At 39.2% G+C, this 20,168-nt stretch overlaps 1 protein-coding gene across 1 annotated transcript in view; it reads left to right on the top strand.

Moving 5' to 3' along the window:
- LOC125329661 (death associated protein) overlaps positions 1-18,646 on the top strand; it is a 54,208-nt gene extending 35,562 nt beyond the window's left edge. The window contains exons 3-4 of the mRNA XM_048311900.1: positions 13,877-13,919; positions 15,838-18,646. Of these exons, the coding sequence (XP_048167857.1) occupies positions 13,877-13,919; positions 15,838-15,957 (163 nt within the window). The 3' untranslated portion in view covers positions 15,958-18,646. The remainder of the gene's footprint in view (positions 1-13,876; positions 13,920-15,837) is intronic.
- Positions 18,647-20,168: the final 1,522 nt, after the last annotated feature.

A 20,168-nucleotide genomic window follows, 5' to 3' on the forward strand; every position in this document is an offset into this window, starting at 1 on the left:
TTACCATACCTAAAAGAAATGGTAACAGCTGATGAAAGTGCTTCATATGCCAGGAGTGACAGTGAGATAACATTTGGTGAAATAAAAATGAAACTTTCTGAGCATTGAGAGGTTTATGAGAAAGTTATGAGAGGCTGCTTGCCAGTCTGTGAGACCTAGAGAAAGACAGGAATTACTTCAGACTGGACTTCCATAATAGTGAATTGGCTTAGCTCATGTTTTCTGGAGTGTTTCCATTCAGTGGTAACACCGGTCTGTTACCTGAAGCTCTGCAAAGCGAATGCAGGCTAAAATCAGCATGACTTCTGCCCCTTCCAAGGGTGATCACAGCTCTCCCTTTGACGCAATGCTAGGTAGATGCTTTCTGTCACACAATGTGGTTTGTGTCGTGCCAGCACAGACAGATACAGACAGTAGGCAATTTCCCATGCATTTTTCTTCTGTTGTGGAGACTTGTGGCTTTCCTCTTTCAAATGCTCAAGTCATAACATTTTGAGTCATAAAAAAACTGAGGATCTCCAGTGGTCTGTATGGAAACTAGGCTTCAGGAAATAGCATAGGTACCAAAATTAACCCATAGATGCCTGGTGGTTCATTACTGCTGATAGCTTATCAGTGCTTTTCACATGAGTTGCAAATCTATCTTTTGATGGTCTTTGAGAAGAATGGCAGTGCTCCTTGTCTCTGCATAAGCTATAAAACACTTCCATCATTTCTCCAGGTCACATCTATAAAACTGGGGGGGGAAGAGGGTGGGGGAGAATTGCATACATGTGATTATACTTAGCCCACCCACACAGAAAAGGGGGAGAAGAAAGACTATTTGTGCACCAGTGTTGTCTCCCTTTGCTTAACAAGGTCATGGTTGAGCCCTTTTTCTGCATGAGGCAGGAAGCCCCACAGCAACATGTTACTGATACCCTGTAGTACCTACATCAGAGCACTTCATAGCAGATCAGTGGCATCTTTGCATTGTCTTTTCATTGGCTTTCTCTAGTGTTACTATTGTCTACAAAACAAGATAGCTTGACATGGAGCATATCTCTGGATATCTCTTCTAGGCCTGTCATAGGAGCTTACACTTCCACTGTTTAGGAAGTTTTCCGGATGCTTATTCAAGCAGTACTGCTGGAGAAGAGGATGTTCTTTTTTCCTTCCTTTTTTTCCTTCCCCTTGCTCTTTCCCTTTCCTTTCCCTCTCCTTGCAGTTTCCTCCCCTACTGTACTTCTGCCCAATATTCACAAAACTCTTGAACCTAGGAAGAACAGACCCTTCTCTTTTTACTTCCACTCACAGATCAAGTAGCACGATTGCGCCATGTTTTTTCTGAACTCTGGCCTGTGCTATTACCCTCTCTAGGTTGCATCAGGAAGTGTTACTGTTCTCTGTAGCAGAGCTTCACAACAGAACTTGCTTTTCTCCCTTAAAGCTTCTGTATGCTTTACTTTCTAGTTCTTTTCATGTGTTACAGTTATGAATGAGGATTGCTGTTGTAAAATTCATGGACATTTCTTTACAACTGGAAGTAAGTAGAAGAGATCCCTCTGATAGGCAAAAATGAAATTAAACTTCAGTTTGCAGCTGGCCATTATGTAGCAGCAATAGCATTGCTGTCATCTGGGTGCTTAGGGTATGTCTCTATGGGCTTCTTCTGTATGAAGATTTTAAATAAATATGACAGGAGCCCAATACCCTTCTGTCAATTTTAATGTCATAGCAGCAAGTACTCAGAGCAAGAATACACTAGAGATCTGTCTCCTCTCTTGACAGTGCAGGTTAATAATAGAAATGCCATGTTGGTTAATACAAAGTTTTTCCATAAATATGGAGGATGAAAACTAGAAAATTATTTAGCCTTTTGGTGAATTAAGGACATTCACTTTACACCTGCTCTATTTGCTTTTTTGTGGTGATAGAATGAATGGATAGGCTTTTGACATGAAAAGAGTGTGCAAATGTGTTTGTTGGTCAAAAATTTACACATACCAGTTTATAAAATGTGATCTCAGAAAATAATGTAAAAGGAGGATTGTAAATGAATACAAGTACAAGCAGTAAATATCTCAGACTGTGTTGTTATTTTGAGCTTTTTGAAGTCACAGCTATCTGGTTGTTACCAAAAAGCTGTAGTAATACATGTGTTTGGGGTTTTTTCAGCCCCTGTCAGAGAATAGATTTTCATTGAACCACAGCTTTTTGTGTCTGAGCAGCCTGAAATGTAGTCTGGCCTCACGACTTACTGGCACCTCACGTGGGTAGGTGCTTTGGAAGTCACTTGGAGACTGAGAAGTGACCACAGATAGACACCAATTCCCAAAATACATTATTGCTACTTCTAGCATTGTTGCATTCCACTGTGCTATTTTATGTTTTGCAGCCCTCATCTGAGTAATACCTCTGATTTTCAGTTAAATGAAAACTTGGATTTTGGGGGGGGGGGGGGGGAGGTTGGGCAGCAATTTTTTAAGATTATCTATATTGTAAGGTATCAGACCAGAATGTAGAGCCTTAATGGAATCTGAGACCTTTCTCAGATACATGCATTTCTGTCAGAGTGATTTCTACTCTGTCTCTCAAACTCTTTCATGATACATTTTTCTGATGAAAGCAGGATAGCCATCTGAATCCTTTCCTGTGTTCTTTGATTTAGCAATCCCAGGGCAGTATATCTTTTATCTTCTCCCTGAGTCTTTGATTTTAAAAAAGGAAGAATGATAAGATCCAAATTGGTGCTGTTGTTCCTCTAAAGTATTTTTAAGACTTCTCATTGCAAAAGTTTTGAGCTCTAAGATCATGTGAATTCAGGAGAGTTCAGCTGAATCAGGCAGTGCATCATCTTACACTCCAGCCTGAAGCAAAATTTGGTTGCTACAAGTTCCAAATTTCTGATGTATTTACATGTGAAGTGATTATGCTGGAAGTTACAGAGGTGCTTTCTCAGGAAAGCACCAACTTCGGAAATACGTTATCCAAAGTCATCACATCATAGAAGATAAGCAGTTTGGTGATTAACTTGCCACTATTGCACAGTTAATGTGTTGCTATTAAAAACAACCCAAAACACTACTGGTTTGGGATCAAGCCCTTGGGGGCTAAAAGGCTGTTAGAGAAGGACAGGATCGTTACCTCCCTGTATCCCCTGCCAAAAAAGTACCATTAAAAAATTTCCTCTGCTTCTTTCTCCTGTAGATCTTGAGCTCCCTCTAACCACTTGCTTTTGTAATGAAAACTCAACAGGAATGTGTTTTATACTGAACTCTTAAAATAGTCAGCATTACGCAGATGTTTAGTCGGTGTCCCAGCATATTGATGAGTCTTAATGGTGGGAGGGGAAATAAGAAAATATAATGGAACCAAGAGATAAATAATGGAAAATACATTCCTGTAGTAGAAATGTCTCATATTTACAAAATGTTTCTTCCAAATGTGAAAATTTGAAGAGAGTAAACTGTGAGTCACACCACATTAACAAAAGTTATGTAGTGTTTAGAAATTGGTTGTGTGTATGATAGATGGTGTAGTTATTGTGACAATTGCTATTTTCACTTTTTAATTGCTTGAAAATCTGATTGTGGTGTTGTATGTTTTCAGTAATATTCACACTGATGTACTGGGACTCCACTGCACTACATAAGAGTAAAAATTACCTGAATCGTGAGGAATCTCTGCATTTGCATGTTATTAGGCTTCTACAAAGCATACCCCACTTCATTAGTAAATAAAAAGCCATTAATTAAAATGTTTCTATGTCCAGATATACACAGGATGACAGAAACAGGTTTTTGAAGCATACAGAGGAATGGTATGGTTATTTTTGCTAATCCAACATAAGCTCATACTTAGGTACACTTTTCAAAGGTGAGTAATGATTTCTTAAGTCAGCTCCCATTATTAGATTGTCACTTGTTGTAACATCCAGGCAGTGGCCAGAGGTACTACCACCAGGCAGTTGCTTTGGAAAAACTGTTCTTGCTGAGGACACCCTTCAACTAGAACTATAGAAACGTAGCTTTAGACAGTACTCCAGCCACAACTGTCCCACCAGGTAGTGGACAAAGTGAGTCGTTTTTAGGCATCTTTTTTCTTTTCTGTTGTGCTGTGCATGGAAATGACCAGTATAAAATACTAGCGCAAACTCACAGCATAAAGTATCACCAGTAGTGCTGCTGCTTAATAAATGTAACCTCAGCTGAGACTGTGCACGTATGTTTTATTTTCATTCCTCAGAGAGGCTCATCTATTTGTCCCATAGAAACAAAGTGAAGAAGCAAAGCTACCTGTGCATCACAAACAGAAAAAATGTGATCTAACTCTGCTCTGTATGGTAGAAGGTAATGCTGCCAGGTGGTCACCTGCTATCCTGCAGGTGTTACAGTACTTCTTTAAGGAAATGAACTGCTTTTGCTGTTATTAAAGCATTTAAAAGCCATTCAGACAAATAGATCTGCCACTTTCTGGTTTTCTAAGAGATTGAACTAGAAATGTAGCAGTCATTCTTGTTTGATTAACAGAAAAATCCCTATTGGTATTGACATTCAGGAGTTTGTAGTTGCTTTAAGATTTCTACATCCCATTGAAACGAATGGGTACTACTTTAGAACTATATTCGGATTTAACAGCACATTGATCTGTACCCATTTGATTTGTCATGGCTTCTATTATCGCTTTACAAAGCTAGACATTTATTTCACACAGAGTGAAAGCTTAGTGCCTAAGAACTCCTCTTGACATCCTTCAGATTGCAATGCTTTGAATCCCATTGCTATTGATTTCATCAGCGTCATTTTCCGTGTATTTTCATGGCACCAAGTCCCTGTCCCATTGACAGTGGAAGTTTTGCAGATGTCTGTAGTAATATCTGATATTGACCTTCTAAATTAAACCCTGAAGATGAGTATGGAAGGAAGAAACAGCCTGTTCTGATAATGTTTACGTGACTGGATGTTTCTAGATGGAAAATGATGGAAAACGGCCACCGCTCAGCACAGGCGTAGCAATGGTAGTAGAGGAATTGAGTGGTTGCTTCCTCTGAGGTCAGTGGAGGTCAGCTTCTCTGTGGAGAAATTGCACTTCACTAAGTTCATTTAAACAAAGATGCACCTGTGTCTGAATCCCTTTGGGAGAACTTTGTTCCTTGTCTTGTGTCGCAGTAAAAACTTAGCTGGGCAAAGTGTATTAGGGACTAGGGGGTTTTTTGCTATTAAAAGTAAGCTGTTAAGTTTAAAACATTTCTTAATTCCATCTTCTGTTGCTCCTATGTGAGCTCTGAATATAAAATTGCATACTTAAAGAATATTTTCTATGTCTGGATGACATGATTTATTCCTCCACTTGCTGCTGGAGAGAAGGGAAAATTGTGTCAATAACTTTGGCAGGGTTTGAACTAAAGCAAGTTCTTGGCCAAGAAGAGTCAGCTTACACAATCTTCAGCTGGGATCTGATACTACCAGAGTATCTTCATGACCTTCCACCACATCCTTTATTGTGTTCAGAGCTTCCCTAGGAGTGGCCTATTGAAATGGTCAGAACTTCTTCATGGTCCCTTATGCTGTGGGCAGAGACGTTTGCTTTGGAGAGCTTCACATAACAGTAGGGTGCGACTGTGGAATGGAAACCATTCAGAATGCACGGTGTAAAACTGGGTTGAGAAGGCTCCTCACAACAGTTGTGTGGATGTGGAAGGTGATGTAGTATTTATCCATGTGCAGATGCCTGCATATCTGACTTCATGTCTGCAGTGGTTTTAGGGATAATAACAAATGATACTGCAACTGCTTAAAGCAGTAGAAGAGCAAAGGTGCCCATCTACTGAATGATTAATACTGTGAAACACTGGAAAGCAAGATTCAGGTTATGAACTCTTAACAGGAAAGGTTGGGAGATTCTGGGCCACGGCTGTGTGTCTCTGAGACAAACACAGCTTCACCTGGACAGAAGTGATAAGATTTTCACTTTCTCAGCTTCTACCTTCTTGTGTCTTTCTCACTACACTGACATCCTGTATTCCTAGTACAGCATCATGCTGTTCTTGCAGTTGCACTCCATCTTTCATCTGCTGAGAGATGGAGGAGTACAACAGTGCCACAACTGGCTCCTGTGCCTCTGTAGCCAAGACACTGCAGTGCAGGCCCATGGTCATGATACTGTCAGCATGGAAGCGCGTTGCTGTCACGGGAACATGCGTGGGGATGCACTTCAGCACTTGACAAACACATGGAAGACTTGATCCTCTCTCCCTTTTGCACCATGGTCTTTGCTCATTTTGCAAATGCTTGAAGTCTACCCTATTTAATTCCTTATTTTAGAGTTTCCTTTGAGTTGTGTCACCACTTAAGCACTACTTGCTTTATGTCAGATTTCATACCTCTCTTTTTTCCACAGTTAAGTAGTTACAGATTATTAAGTGGGCTAATGCTGCAGTCTCTGTATGTGAGAAGTTGGTCACTGGTGTTCACTAAGAGCTAATGGAGATACTGCAATAACAAGGCTGAACCTTTATAAATCATCCAGAAGTTGGAGAGCTGCAGACTACTTCTAAATCCTCTGAGTCTATAGAAAAGGTGAAATACTTAAATCTTCATTTTGTGATCAGAAGGCAGCATGAAAGAGAAATTTATTCTCTGATAGCAATATCATGTGAAACAATATAGATAAGAGATGGTGGATATCTTTCCTAAATAATTTCCTTTTATGGTTAATACATGCACTAAAACCAAAGATGAATGAGAGGCTGGTGAGATTAATCAGGCCATATGCTGCAATTCATTGGTAGTGAATGTAAGAATAATGAATGTCAATCAGTTGCTATTAAATGTAATGGCAAGTCATTTACCACCTCATTAACAGACCAGGACACCCGATTTGCTTGTATGTGAATAGCAAAACAAATAGTAATTAAAATTTTCTGTTAGGGCATTTTGTTCTCTTGGGGTGTGTCAGGGCACAGCCTAATACTCGTGGACAAGAAAGTTGTATCCCCAAAGTACTGTCTGTAGGTATGTGGATGAATTGTGTGTGTGTGTGTGTACGTACTGCGTTTCGTCAAGATTTGTCATCAAGGGGAAGTACTGCTTTTTGCTTGTTTTAGTATTTGCTGCAGCACCTGGATGTTTCTGAGATTGTTCCCTAGTTCATGTACAGGAGACTCTGAGGTTCAACAGTGCCATCCTGTGGATGATCTTAAAGATCAGAAAGCTCTGGCAGATAAATAAATTGACCTCAACAGGATAAATCATCATAGAGTATCAGATACTGTATGTCCCCATGCAATCAGCTAAAACATTTCCCTCTGTTAGTCAGTCAGACTAATTATTACTTTTCTATCCAGAAAATTAATAACCTAAACTTATTATAACCAACGGGAAATTTTTTCAAGGAAGCTGATGAGCAGGGTATTTGTTAGTTTTGTTCTGTTGCTGAGAAGTGTGTCTTTGATCATCTCAGTGTGGTTTTAATGATCTTGGAATTTATTTTTGCAGACAATGCCAAAATCAAAAGGCAACTATGTAAATTCAAATAAGCACCCCTATAAAGACATACCTGGACTTCTTTAGAGAAGCATTAGATGGAAACTAAGACTAGTTAACTTTTATGTTTCATAACCAGAAAATACAAGTTTTCAAACAACCTTGAAGATTAAGCTGGATGATTTGAACAACTGCACACAATACCTTTAATTGCAGAAATAGAAGGGCAGGATTAAAGTATGAAGTTTTGTCGACTGAAAAAATATTCTGCTCAGAATACTTGGGGAACTTTCTGTTCATGGAATGAATACCATGTGGGTAAAAACCCACCAAACTTTCTCTCATTAGGGAGCAGTTGGGGGATCAATGAGTAACTGCAGATCATATTATTTCATCTATGGTTTTCATTTTGCTTGCCTAAGCAAATTGTAAGGAAAGTGAATGCTGTTTATTTGGAAATGAGCAGGGAAATAAAGGGGAAGCTGGTCAGTGGAAAGTTCTGCTCACTTTTCTTTCTCACTTTTCAAACCCTGCTGTTTTGGGGTGCTGGAGGGACAAGGGTTGTGCTGTCTGTGTGCTGCCTTTGCCTGCAGGGTCAGGGAGCTTGGTGTAACTCCAGATTCTGTGGAGCTACACAATCTCTTTGGCTTGCAGGAATTCTCCTTTGCTTTCTCCATGTCTGTCACAGAAATTTCTCCTTTGCTTTCCACAACTAAAGGCCAGCTATGAGTCGCAGTACAAGCCACTGGATGATTTGATTACAACAAGGAAACACCCAGTCACAGACTCTAGTGTTATTCTTGGATAGTTAGAAATGATGACATAATTTGTGGTTCCAAAGTCTTCAAAAGCACATATTTATAGATTCCATATATCTGTTTGCCAGGTGCACCTAAAGGAGCAAAAGGTAATCAGCAGTGATAAAACATACCATTAATTCCCATGAGTATGAAAAGATAAATATGAATCATTCCCATTCTTTAATCATAAGTATGAATCATTCCAACTAGAAGATTAGTTTAACACGGGTTTAATGATTTAACTTTCATCTAACATACTTTGACAAAAAAATCTCCTAGTCTAACAAAAGCCTTCCATCTATGTAGTTTTGTCCTTTTTAAAGTAGGCTAACCTGTTTCGAGTGTTGTCACAGTGGAAATTTTGAGATTGAGGCCTTATTTTCAGGAGGTTCTACATTTAATTCTATTGTAAAGGTATCTGCTATTAATAATTTTAAATGTAGTCTTCTGCATTTGTCACTTTCTACTTATACTGTAAAGAAGGTAAATGAGAGCAATATTACCTACTCCTTTGTATACTGTATGCTAATAGTTTTTAGTTCTCTCCTTATGTAGGTTCTCTCTGCTCTCTCAGCTATTTTTTCCATCTTTATTTTTGCTCTCACTCTTCACTTCCAGTGTTCCTGGCCTGAATACCATATTTTAATTGAGGTAACAGGTTTTTTATTTTTAAATTAAACAAATACTATTTTTACTATTGCTTTTTGTTGTTCTTTCTTGGCATGTTATTTTGGTTTTTCTGATCATCAGTGTACATGGAGTACTCACCTTCTGCACTGTCAGGCTACAGTGAGACTTTAGGAGCTTTTATGTTCATGTGGACAGGAACGATGCTTATGTGTGGGGATGTTTCCTGGTTTGTCAACTCCGAATGGAGTCCTTTGGTTTGGACTGCACTGTGAGCAGTGCTCATAGTCCTTCCTCCAGATTGGATCTCCAATTCAAACTGCTGCTGGAAGCCAGCATTAGATCCAATCCATCCCGTCAGGTAAGGGTTGCAGTGGGCAATTTGGGTGCTGCAAACAGCAGAGTGGCTGCAGGTGTTCATCCCCCCCACAGCGGTGGGAATGTGCTCTGCTTTGTTCTGCATTTGGGACCACTCTGAAACAGCTGTGAATTTGTGTAATCTCTGTGCGTAGACATGCACAGCCTCTGCACGTGTGTGTGCACATTCACTGCATTTATAGATAGAGATACAGTTAACTGTAAATTTCCCTGTTAAATTAGAAAACTGATTTATTCTGTTTCTTTATTTTAATGAAGTTGGATAAATACTCATCTGCCCTATGCGTGTTCTGTAGCCTCTAGGAGATTTCACAGTAACTTCTGTGTCACTGGGTTTGTCTTTACAGCATGTCTGTCATACTTCAGTTCAACCAATTCCTCTAAGGTGAAGACATAAGATTTTAGTATTATTAATGCCTCATTTCTTCTAGTTAATGATTTTTTCAAGTATTTAATCTTCTTTGTGATTTACCTTCCATGTCAGATAAAGATCTTATTTAAGCTAAGTATTATGAAATAATAGAAACCTTTATTCTACTTGGATACAGTCAGGATAAATGAATCCTGATGTTAAACAGGTGCAGCATCACACATGTAAAATCAGGGTAAGTTCTCTGAATGCTTGGATCTTAACAGATGTGTTCTTTTTCTCCATATGTTATAACAAAATAAGGATTTGCTCTGAAAGTATTGACAGAAACACTAACTAGTCTTGGCAAACACAAAACTCTGTTCCTTACACGGTATCAGCTGTGGCTATTAATTAACTTTAAATAAACATGTGCATTAAATAGCTGTAAAGCACATATATGTATAAACTAAACCAGTTTTTGTCAGAAAATAATTTTTTTTTGCTTTCTTGTTTACTGATGCCTAGACAAATGCTGCATCTTCAAAACAACATCTGTCAAACCAATTTTCATCAGATTAAGTATATCCTCAGAGCAACCATCACAGCTTACAAAATACTGGAAATGTAGGTTGTGCTTTGCATAAAACACCAATAGAATTTAAAGCACTTGAAAGTGTTTTACAAATGTAGCAATGATAGCTTGGGCCTGTTCTCCATTTTTGTTTCTATTTTCAGGAGGTTCTTGGGAAAGATAATGAGGAATGTTGCAACACTGCAATCCCAGTAGATGCCTCAGAGTGCAATTTCAGAGTTATGGTCCTGGCAGCTAATCTGGGTCCACAAAAGCCCATGGTTTGGAAGTCTGGCAGTAGAGATTGAATTTATTATGACAAAGTTCATCTGTGGAAAGATTTCTCTCATTAGGAATGAAATTAAAGCATGAATCAGTGACTGATTATCCAGGCCTTTCTGTGATCTGTTGAATTCTTCATTAGTATAGATGTGTGATTATATATGCTCTGGCCTGGTTCTGGTTCTATAGATCATCAAAGATAATGAACAAGATTAATTTTTTAAAGATTTTTTTCTGAAGCAATGTAATTTGGTAAAAATGTAAGGAAAACCAGTGGCTTTGACATGAACATAAATGCTGACACACTCAATCATTCGCATCTCTGGCCAGCTTTCTGTCTTTTTCCCTGCTACAGGATAATGCATAGAAATGAACTTCTTATTAGGCTGGTGTGTCTTCCATAGGAGTGAAGTATTTTGTCTGTGTAATGAGTTAAGTAGAGAGCTGAAGCTTCATTACTGTGTGCAGTCGCAGCTGGTCATGGAGACCCAGGGCAGCCAGAAACAAGTGCCAGGGCTTCTGTAAGATCTTTGTGGATGGAGGGTAGAGGCACTTAAGCTGGAAGCTAGGTCAGTCTTACCATTAGTTCTTCTGTTTAAAAGCTGGAAATCTAGCATAAAGCAGGAAGAGTCCAGTCAAAAATCCATGGAGAGGACAAACAAGGGGGAAAGTTGAGAGAACTGTTCCAGCCGCATCTGGGAGTAGATACATTTTTGCAGCTCTGACTTCCTGTTAGATTGTTCCCTATGTGTCAGCACTATCCTAGAATGCTCCACATGAACCCTAGGTGAGGTGTTTTGGTGCCTTACCACACACCTGTGGGAGAGCCCTAATCTGTGTTTGCAAGACAGCGTAACTAAAGACAGTCGCAGAACCCAATGCATAAACAAGGCTGAACATGTTACATCATGACAGAGTTCAAGATAAGTGCTTTGTGTCTAAAGAATATAGTTTTTATGAGGAAAATGGTACTGCTGACTTTCATCTTCTTCATAAAGATGTGCTAGCTGCTTCTGCAGTTACCTTAAGCATAAACCTCAGGCTGGATTTTAGCTTACCTGAAAATGACAATGATCTTTACAGGATCTTCAACCTAATTCCTGAGACAAAAGAACATACAATTAAGTTAAAGTAAGTACAGAAATCTCCCAAAAATTCTAACTCTATCCAGCTCTATCATGTACTTGGGAAACTTAACACTTGCAGGTTTGGTTCCTTTGAGTATTAATAGCATGATATTTCAACAGGAGACCTGGGTTTCTGAGACCATTTTTGCAATTTGCAGGGGTAAAAGCTGTGTTTGAAATGACCATTATGCAAGAGATTCCTTCTGGTTGTCATTTTTGGCCAAAGCCATGGAGCATTGCACTTGTTTTTAAAGCAAGAATTACGAATCACACAGCAGGTAATACATGCAGTATGGTAGTCAGTGAACAGGTTGTGGCACATTGAGCAAATACAGGCTCTGTTGGGGAAATGTTGATTTGAATTTCATGCATCATTCAAGCATAATGAACATTGAAAGGTCATGTTAAGAACATAAAAAAAAATCATCTGATTTAACTTTTTCATTATCCAGTATTGTTAATGACACAATGTCAAGTAATAACCAGTTTCTCTGAGTGTGACTAAAGCCAGATTCCATGTATAGTTCAAGAATAAATTGCCAAACCTTTTTTTGTTCCATTTACTGTTCATTTCCTTTATAATGTCATGGTGTTAGTTTGTGAATCGTACCTTGAGCCACTGCGGTATATCTGTATTTTCTCAGTCAGAGTTATTTCTTTGAGATTGTTGCTCAGCATCCAGTAAGTCTCATGCAGACTGTAACATACTAATTGGCTCGGTACAATTAGAATGAAAAGGAAGTGTTTTGCTATTGATCTCTGCTTGTTATTAGTTTGTACTGACAGAAAATTAGGTTGAAAAAGTCTAATACAGCTATCAAAACATTATTTCTTATTGCAGGAAGTATCACTGTTGCTCTTCCATGGAAGTATTTTAGAGCAGAACTCTTCCTTTCTCCTTCTTTTCTAGTCTTGTCTTTTTCTTTCTGACTTTTTAAAAATTTCTAGGAGGGATGCTGAGCCTTGTTAAATAACCAGGCTGTTCAGAGACTGAGTAGCAATACTGTGACTTAAACAGGGCCCAGACAATATTTATGAGTTCATTATATCAAGTTTAATACTGGGCTGCTTGTTGTCTTCACACAACATCATGTTAATAAATTTTTACAAGCTGTGTAGTTGTAAAATGCATCATAGTAATCACTGTCATTCCTCTAATAAGTCATTTGATTTGTGTTTGTTTTGTGTTGTTCCAACCTTGTGAGCCGTAACATTTCAGGGTAGAACCCTTCTTGTGGTCCAGGTAATGAACCACCTGCTCTGACTCCTCAGTTACAGATGTTCTCAGAGCGGGGGACACCTTCCCCTCCCCACTCTGCTTCCTTTGCAGTGCCTCAGGTTACATGGTTTTCTTACAGGAGAATTACCTCTATTGTGGAGACTCTCTGGAGCTCCAGGTCTCAACCCTTCTGCAGATTCCATGCAGTTGTGTGGTTTTACTTGCCACAGAGCCACTGGGGTTGCTGAGTGTCTGTAATTCAGATGCTGGCAATGCCAGCAGGGCAAGCAGTTGGATGTGGCTGTACTGTGGCCTCCAGGCAGAGGTGGTCAGTTCAGGAGATCAGTGACTCAGGGAGACCGATGGCTTGTGTTGACCGAGCTTCAGAGGACTCCGGCTGTGAAGAGTCCCTTCCTGTTGGTGTGGATGGAGGTTCTGCAGATGAAAAACCAGGAAACGCTTTGCTTCATGTTTTTTAATACTCGCTTTATTACAGACATGTTTCTCTTTCTTGTAGGAGAGTAGACTACCTGCTTGAAAATCTGTGATTTAAAGTACTGAGTGTTGCTTTTTCTGAGACTCAGAATCCTAATTCATTTGACTGACAAATGTAAACTTGAAATTTATTTTACTCTCTAACACAGCAGTGACTTTAGTCCAGCTACAGTTTTCATTGTGCAGTACAAATACACTAAGCCTACTGTTTAGTTTACTACATAAACTACTGCTGGCAGCTTATGTGTAAAATTTGAGGATTAAGAAACTAATGCAAACAAAGACTCTAAGCTTTAAGTAAGAAGCAGTATTGTTGGACTAGCCTCTTACTGCTGTCACAATCAATGTGAAGTAATAGCAGCCAAAACCTACTGGTCTGGGTTTGGCTGCAGTAAGTTCTACTAAGCAATAGTCATTTGAAGAGGAAATTTGTCTTCTCTATTTGAAACATTAATCAGTTGCCAAAAATGCCACTTCTTTTTTGCATTGTATGTGTGATGTCTTTTTCATTTTTACCTTCTAAATAACTGGTACAAATAATCCCTCTTATTTTTTTCAGCCCACCTAAACCAGCGGTGTTCATCTCCGGTGTCATTGCTAGGGTAAGATTATCAGTAAATTTCTCTCAGTCATAGCAAAATTACTGTAAGCTTTTCAGAATTACCGCCAATCAGAGCAAAATTAATCATTTTCATACCCCTTTCTCTTTTGTGAGAAAAGGCTTTATGTTTTCTGTATTCATGTAAGGTCTTTTGAACATTCTTTCTGGGTTTGTGTGGAATTGAAATTATTCATTGAAATTATTTCCACAATTTTCCTTTGAATTTTATCACTTTAAGTTTATTGGATCATCTTTTTGTATCTAAGCTAGATATTACTGCATTCATTTCCTTTGGAAGCGGCTGCATATTAAACGGCTGCTGTAGCTTGATCTGTGATGAAGAGCAACACTTCTGCCTGTAAGGATACGTGCTTGAAGATAGTGTGTTTTAGCTGCCATATGTGCCTTGAGGTACTTGGGATTCAGGGTGTTATTCCCTGGATTTTAAGACCAGGCAGGACCTGTAAATCCTTAGTATTAACTAGCCATTAATCATATGATCAGTAATTTGTGCCTTGTGCATTGTGTGACAGGGTTTTTATCATGGCTTTATGTGATGGTTACCTTACATCCCTGGGGTTTGTAATGTGGTTTACTGTAAGATGCTGTGGTTGTGTCAGATCCCATCGGTGGAAAGAGTGAGCTGATGCCATTTTCCTTGGCCCATAAGGAATGGCTAATTGGCAGCGTCAGGGGAGATAAGGTAGAAAATGTTGAGTCTGAGGAGAGGAGATCTTTGAAACTTGGAAGCAACTTGGACTAGAGAAAAAAAAAGCAAAATCTAACAAGTTAATGTAGTGATTGAAACAAAACCAAAACAAAACTGTGAAAGATTGCTGTCCTGTGAGCCAGTGGAGTGCCGGGGGCTTCTGGCTTATGGTATGTTTGTCCCACTTTCTGAAGAGGGAAGTTGTGGTGCTGTTGTCCCCCTGTCACTGAGCATGGATAGTATTTGCTTCCTGTTGCTTTTTGAAAGCCTCATGGGACTGACCCTAGAAATGGCAGTGGTAAATAAGTGACATATGGGTTACACCTGAACTGAGACTGCCCAACAGCAGCACCTGAGAGCTAACACCAGCAGACCTGGTTAAAAGAGCATGTTAAACTTGAAAGCCAGCCACCCCTAAGATTTGAGTCCTAAGTAGTTTTAGATCCTACTTTCTTCCTAAAGAACTGGTATTGTTTAGCCTGGAAACGAGAAGGCTTTGGGGTGACTTAACTGCAGCCCTCCATTGCCTGAAGGGAGCCTGCAAGAAAGATGGAGAGAGTCTAATTACAAATGCATGGAATGACAGGACAAGGAGGAGTGGAGTCAGACTGAAACAGTAGATTTAGATCAGATGTTAAGAAAAATTCTTTACTCTGGGGGTGGCGAGGCACTGGAACAGGTTGTCCAGAGAAGTTGTGGATGCCCCATCCCTGGAATTGTTCACAGCCAAGTTGGATGGAGTCCTGAGCAGCCTGATGTAGTGGAAGACATCCCTGCCTGTAGCACTGTGGTTGAAACTGGACGATCTTTAAGGTCCCTTCCAACCCGGGCCATTCTATGATTCTGGTTCCTACAAAAGGCTTTTTGTGCTGCCTTAACTTCCTTTTAAAATAGTCTGTTCTTTCTAGTGGCTGTGTGAAAACCAAACACCTCTGAAGATAGGAATATTTGGGGTTTTTTTCCCTAGGTTCACATTAAGATACTGTATTATTGGATAGTGTGTGTAACTGGAAGGAAGTGAAGCTTGCATAGAAAAAATTTTGAAGTTGGCTAGAAGAACAGAAAGATAGAATGTGTACAGGGGGACTCCAGAGTAACATGCAACACTGTTTTCCATCTGATTTTCACAGTTTTTAGAACTTAGATCAATTTGAACTTGAAAGTACACTTTTAAGATTCCTAAACATTTCCTGCTGTGTTCTTCGAACAGGGTGATAAGGACTTCCCTCCAGCTGCAGCTCAGGTGGCTCATCAGAAACCACATCCTTCTGTGGAAAAGCTTCCTCACCCACAGCACGTCAAACAGCACATCCACCAGCCTCGCAAATGAGCTCCCCGTCAGGATCTCTGCCAAACTGCTCTCAGTGACTAAGTTTTCAAGAGAAGACAAAAACCCTTTAGTATTCACACTGTCAAATCAGTAAAATTGGCCTCTAAAATAATACGCTGTTTCTTTTACTTTAATTCTCAAGGGTTAAGAAGAATGAAGACATTTTTCAGTTGTTATCCCAGATGGAAAATTCTGTATTGAGTATTTGCTGATCAGGGGTGCTTTTTTATAAGATTTTCTTATTGCCAAGATAAAAACTTCAGTACGAATAATAGGATTAATGAGCTTAAAATGTGTACTTTTAGTTATGGACTCACAGTAGCAGATAGTTAATGTAGTTATTATGCTAAGCCAGTAAAGAAGAACAGCCCTTTTGTACTGGTACGTTTACTGTCTGGAGGGAGTTCGTTGTGTGTGTTGAGACAGAAGTCAGTGGTTGTCTTGATTACATAGAACCATTGCAGCCTTCAGTATCCTATGGTGTTACACCCTAGTGCCCTCTGGATTCAGCCAGGGAGATGATAAAAGGGCCCTCATACATTCTCAAGTGGGCAGAGATCCCGCTGAATCTTCTTTACACCCCTTTGCACTCGCACAGTCTTGCTGAGATTTTTCCCTCTGGTGGTCTATGGGTATGGAGAGGAGAGAGAAATCAAAATTACAAGAACACTGCTGCTGTAGACAACTCATTTGTGATCTCATGAGTCTCACTGGGGAGACATTTCTGAGGAGATGATTTCCCATTCCAACAACAAGCTGAAGGAATTCATGACCCTCCATACTGCATTTAAAATAAGTTGGTGAAAAATCTGTTTACCTTTTTTAATTTTGAATTTGAGATGACCATTTGAAATTAAGAGATACTGTTAGTAAATATGTTTATGATCCAACCTCTTTTGCACATCATGTTTTTTCCTAGTCTTCTTATTCTGAAGGACAGTAGTGATACAAGGGAGTAAAAAGTGTTTTCAAATAGAGCAATTGTTTTAGTTTTAACCACATAATTAAATTGATTTCTCAGTTCAAAATTACTTAGCTCTTTCATTTTCCTTCTATAACTCATCTCTGTAAAAACCAGGAAAAAAATTTTATGCATTCTACCTACATTTTTAAAGTGTCCTTCTATTTTTAACTGACTAAAAATACGATACAGCTTTTAGTACTCTCCAGGTTTATAAAGTTCCTAATGGTGTCAAAAAAGTGGGAGCTAATGCTGCAACCATTCACCTGGAAAATCAGTGAAATTTTGGGGTCACTTGGGGCTTTACCAGTTAATTTATGGTTAAAAAACAGTGAGGAAAGTTTAAAAAATATTATTTTTTTTAAATTCTTCAGATTAAATAATTGTTTCCTGAGTAGCTGTTTTAAAACAACAGCAACAAAATAATGGGAAGTATGGCCCGTTTCACAAGTGGAATAACTCACTTCATGTGGGTGCGAGGGACCTGACATTTCCATCTCTTCACAGGCTTGAAATGGAAATGATGTTTTGAAAATTATATGCTTGGATATATTTATTCTAAACCCAAGGAAGGATGTACAATCTATATATGCAGCCCTTATTTTCAATTTGATTAGATAACCATACTTGCCTTAAGGAACGAGTGTTGTTTGTAAGAATTATTCTGTATTAGAATATGCGTAACTTTTCAAATACGTTTTCTGTTTCTGATGTCAGTGCAGCAGAGGCCTTGTTTGTAGCTGCTTATGAGTGTAAAAGTGATTCACACCTGAGCAACTCATTTATAAGGGTAGCATTGTTGAGCCTCTTGGAATCTCTGCAGGAGATGCTTTGCTGGCAGGAATGTTTGCGGGCTTGGGACAGGGAGCGGTTGATGGTGCAGCCCGGAGCTGCCTGTGTGCTGCGTCAGCTATGGAGCGGATCATTGCAGGCACTTCTGGTACCTGCTGGCCTGAGGGGGAGCTGGGTGGGATTCAGCTCTGCCTTGTGCTGTGCCTACATCTGAGACACTGTCTAGACCCCAGTGTAGTCAGTGGTGGTGCAGTCAGGACAGTAAGTAGAGTTTAGGTACAGCATCATTGACCAAAGGGAAGTGTCTTTCAGGATGAGCTGGATCACTCTTGGCTCCATTGACTGCAGTGGAAAACTAAACCTCAGTGTGGAGGCACATTGTGAGGTGGGGCTGGGTACCTCTGCTCCATGTCTTGTAACAAACAGCTGGTAGAAATGCTTTGGAAAGCCACACCACATCTCCATTCTGACAGTAAAAGTTTGGAGCACGGATGCTTTCGAATTACAAACTACTGCTCCTGGTTGTTAATGCAATATATACAGCATATATAAACAATACCTGATTTTTGTCTCTGATTACTTAGATAGATATGTGAGTTTGTACAATGGAGTATGGCTCTTAAGATAGCTTTAGTGGCTTTTTAGAGTGCAGGAATTTGTATATGCTTAGAAAATGTCTCTGTATGAAAGCGTATTATATATTGTTGGGAGGTATCCATGTTTATACATAGATGTCCTTACCAAAGCATTACCTTGTCCAAAATAATCAAAACTGGTGAACTGGATTTCTTACTAATGGTTACTGATACTTTAAAAATCTGTTGCAATAGCATATAAGCACAGGAGATGTTCAGATGTTACCTTGAAATGACTGCAAAATAAATTTCCTGTAGTTGTCAATGTGGCAATAATGCAACAATAAAGCATGAAGTTGTATATTGGTCTCCTTTTTCCTGTAAGTGCAATGTAAATCAGCAGGGTGCAGCTTTGTGGGATTTATGGGATTTTATTACAGACTGCTGCATGACTAATCAACATTTTATAGATAGTGAAATTTATTATGAAGTTTTATGACATGGTGGATGAGCTGTTTTGAATAGTCCAGTCTAAAGTAAAATAAAAAGTAGATGGTACCAGCTAGAATGGGGGTTGCTGTTTTCCGCTATGAAATTGGAGGTGCTCGCTCAGCTCCTGCGAAGCTCGAGAATCTAATCCTGGTACTAAATGAGGATGGTAAAGGAAATTAAATGTAACATTCTCAATTGCTTTGTGAGTTCTAGTCTTTCAGAAGAAGCAAGTATTGTAATCAGAAGAGGTGGCAAGCTTCCCATGAAGTTGCAGTTAACATTATAATGCATGCCATAACGTGATTTGCTGAAAAATATGGAGAAATTGCCACAGTGTTTCTGGGACCTTTCTGACACTTCGGGCGTCCCATGTTTAGTGTATGTGTGGTGTGTGTATAATACAGCAAATGTATGTGATACAGTGTAGAGATGATAGCTACTGCCCTGGGTCTACGGCAATGTTACATCCTTAGACTCTGTACTCAGATAATCACTGATTTGTTTAGGTTGGAAAAGACCATTAAAGTCATGGAGTCCAAGCATTAACCCAGCACTGCCAAGTCCACCACTAAACCATGTCCCTGAGAGCTACATCCATAGATCTTTTAAATACCTCCAGGAGTGCTGACTGAACCACTTCCCTGGGCAGCCTGTTCTAAAGCTTGACAACCATTTTGGTGAAGAAAGTTTTTCTCACGCGCAATCTAAACCTCCCCGGGCACAACTTGAAACCATTTCCTCTTACGCTGTCATTTGTTACTTAGGAGAAGAGACCAATCCCACCTTGTTACAATCTCCTTACAAGTAGTTGTAAAGAGCAATAGGGTCTCCCCTCAGCCTCCTTTTGATGCTAAATGATTCAAAAGATACCTTTTTAATTAAAATTTTGGGAAAATACATGTTTAAGATGTCTGGCATGCTGTTGATTGAGTTTTCCAATTTTACTCCAAATTCCATGGCCTTGTCATCAGCAGAATTGCAAATGTTATTAGTAATTAGAAATTATTTACTTCTATGTCAACAGTATGATCTACCCTTTTGTCACTGGATGCCTTGAAACAGAAGTCTTGTACATTTTTCCACAGTAGTGTGATCATCGTATGCTCCTGGCTGTTTAATGAAAATATTCACAGCAGTCTTCCATACAAAGTTGAAGGGAATGAATGGCCATATGTTTTTATCCCCTTGGAATAACTTTATTCTGAATACTCACCATCTTCATGGGATGGGGAGGTGTGGGCTTTATAAGCCACTTCTTGTGTTCCCTTCAGATTTGGGTGTATTAAGTTTAAAATGAGATTTAAATCTAGGCTAATGCCTTAAGATATTGGATTAATACACATAATTGCATTTTAGAAAATGTGGGGATGTCAGTATGGGTACAGTTACCT

This window comes from Corvus hawaiiensis, chromosome 1, assembly GCF_020740725.1.
Source record: "Corvus hawaiiensis isolate bCorHaw1 chromosome 1, bCorHaw1.pri.cur, whole genome shotgun sequence".
In the NCBI taxonomy this organism is placed as follows: Eukaryota; Metazoa; Chordata; class Aves; order Passeriformes; family Corvidae; genus Corvus; species Corvus hawaiiensis.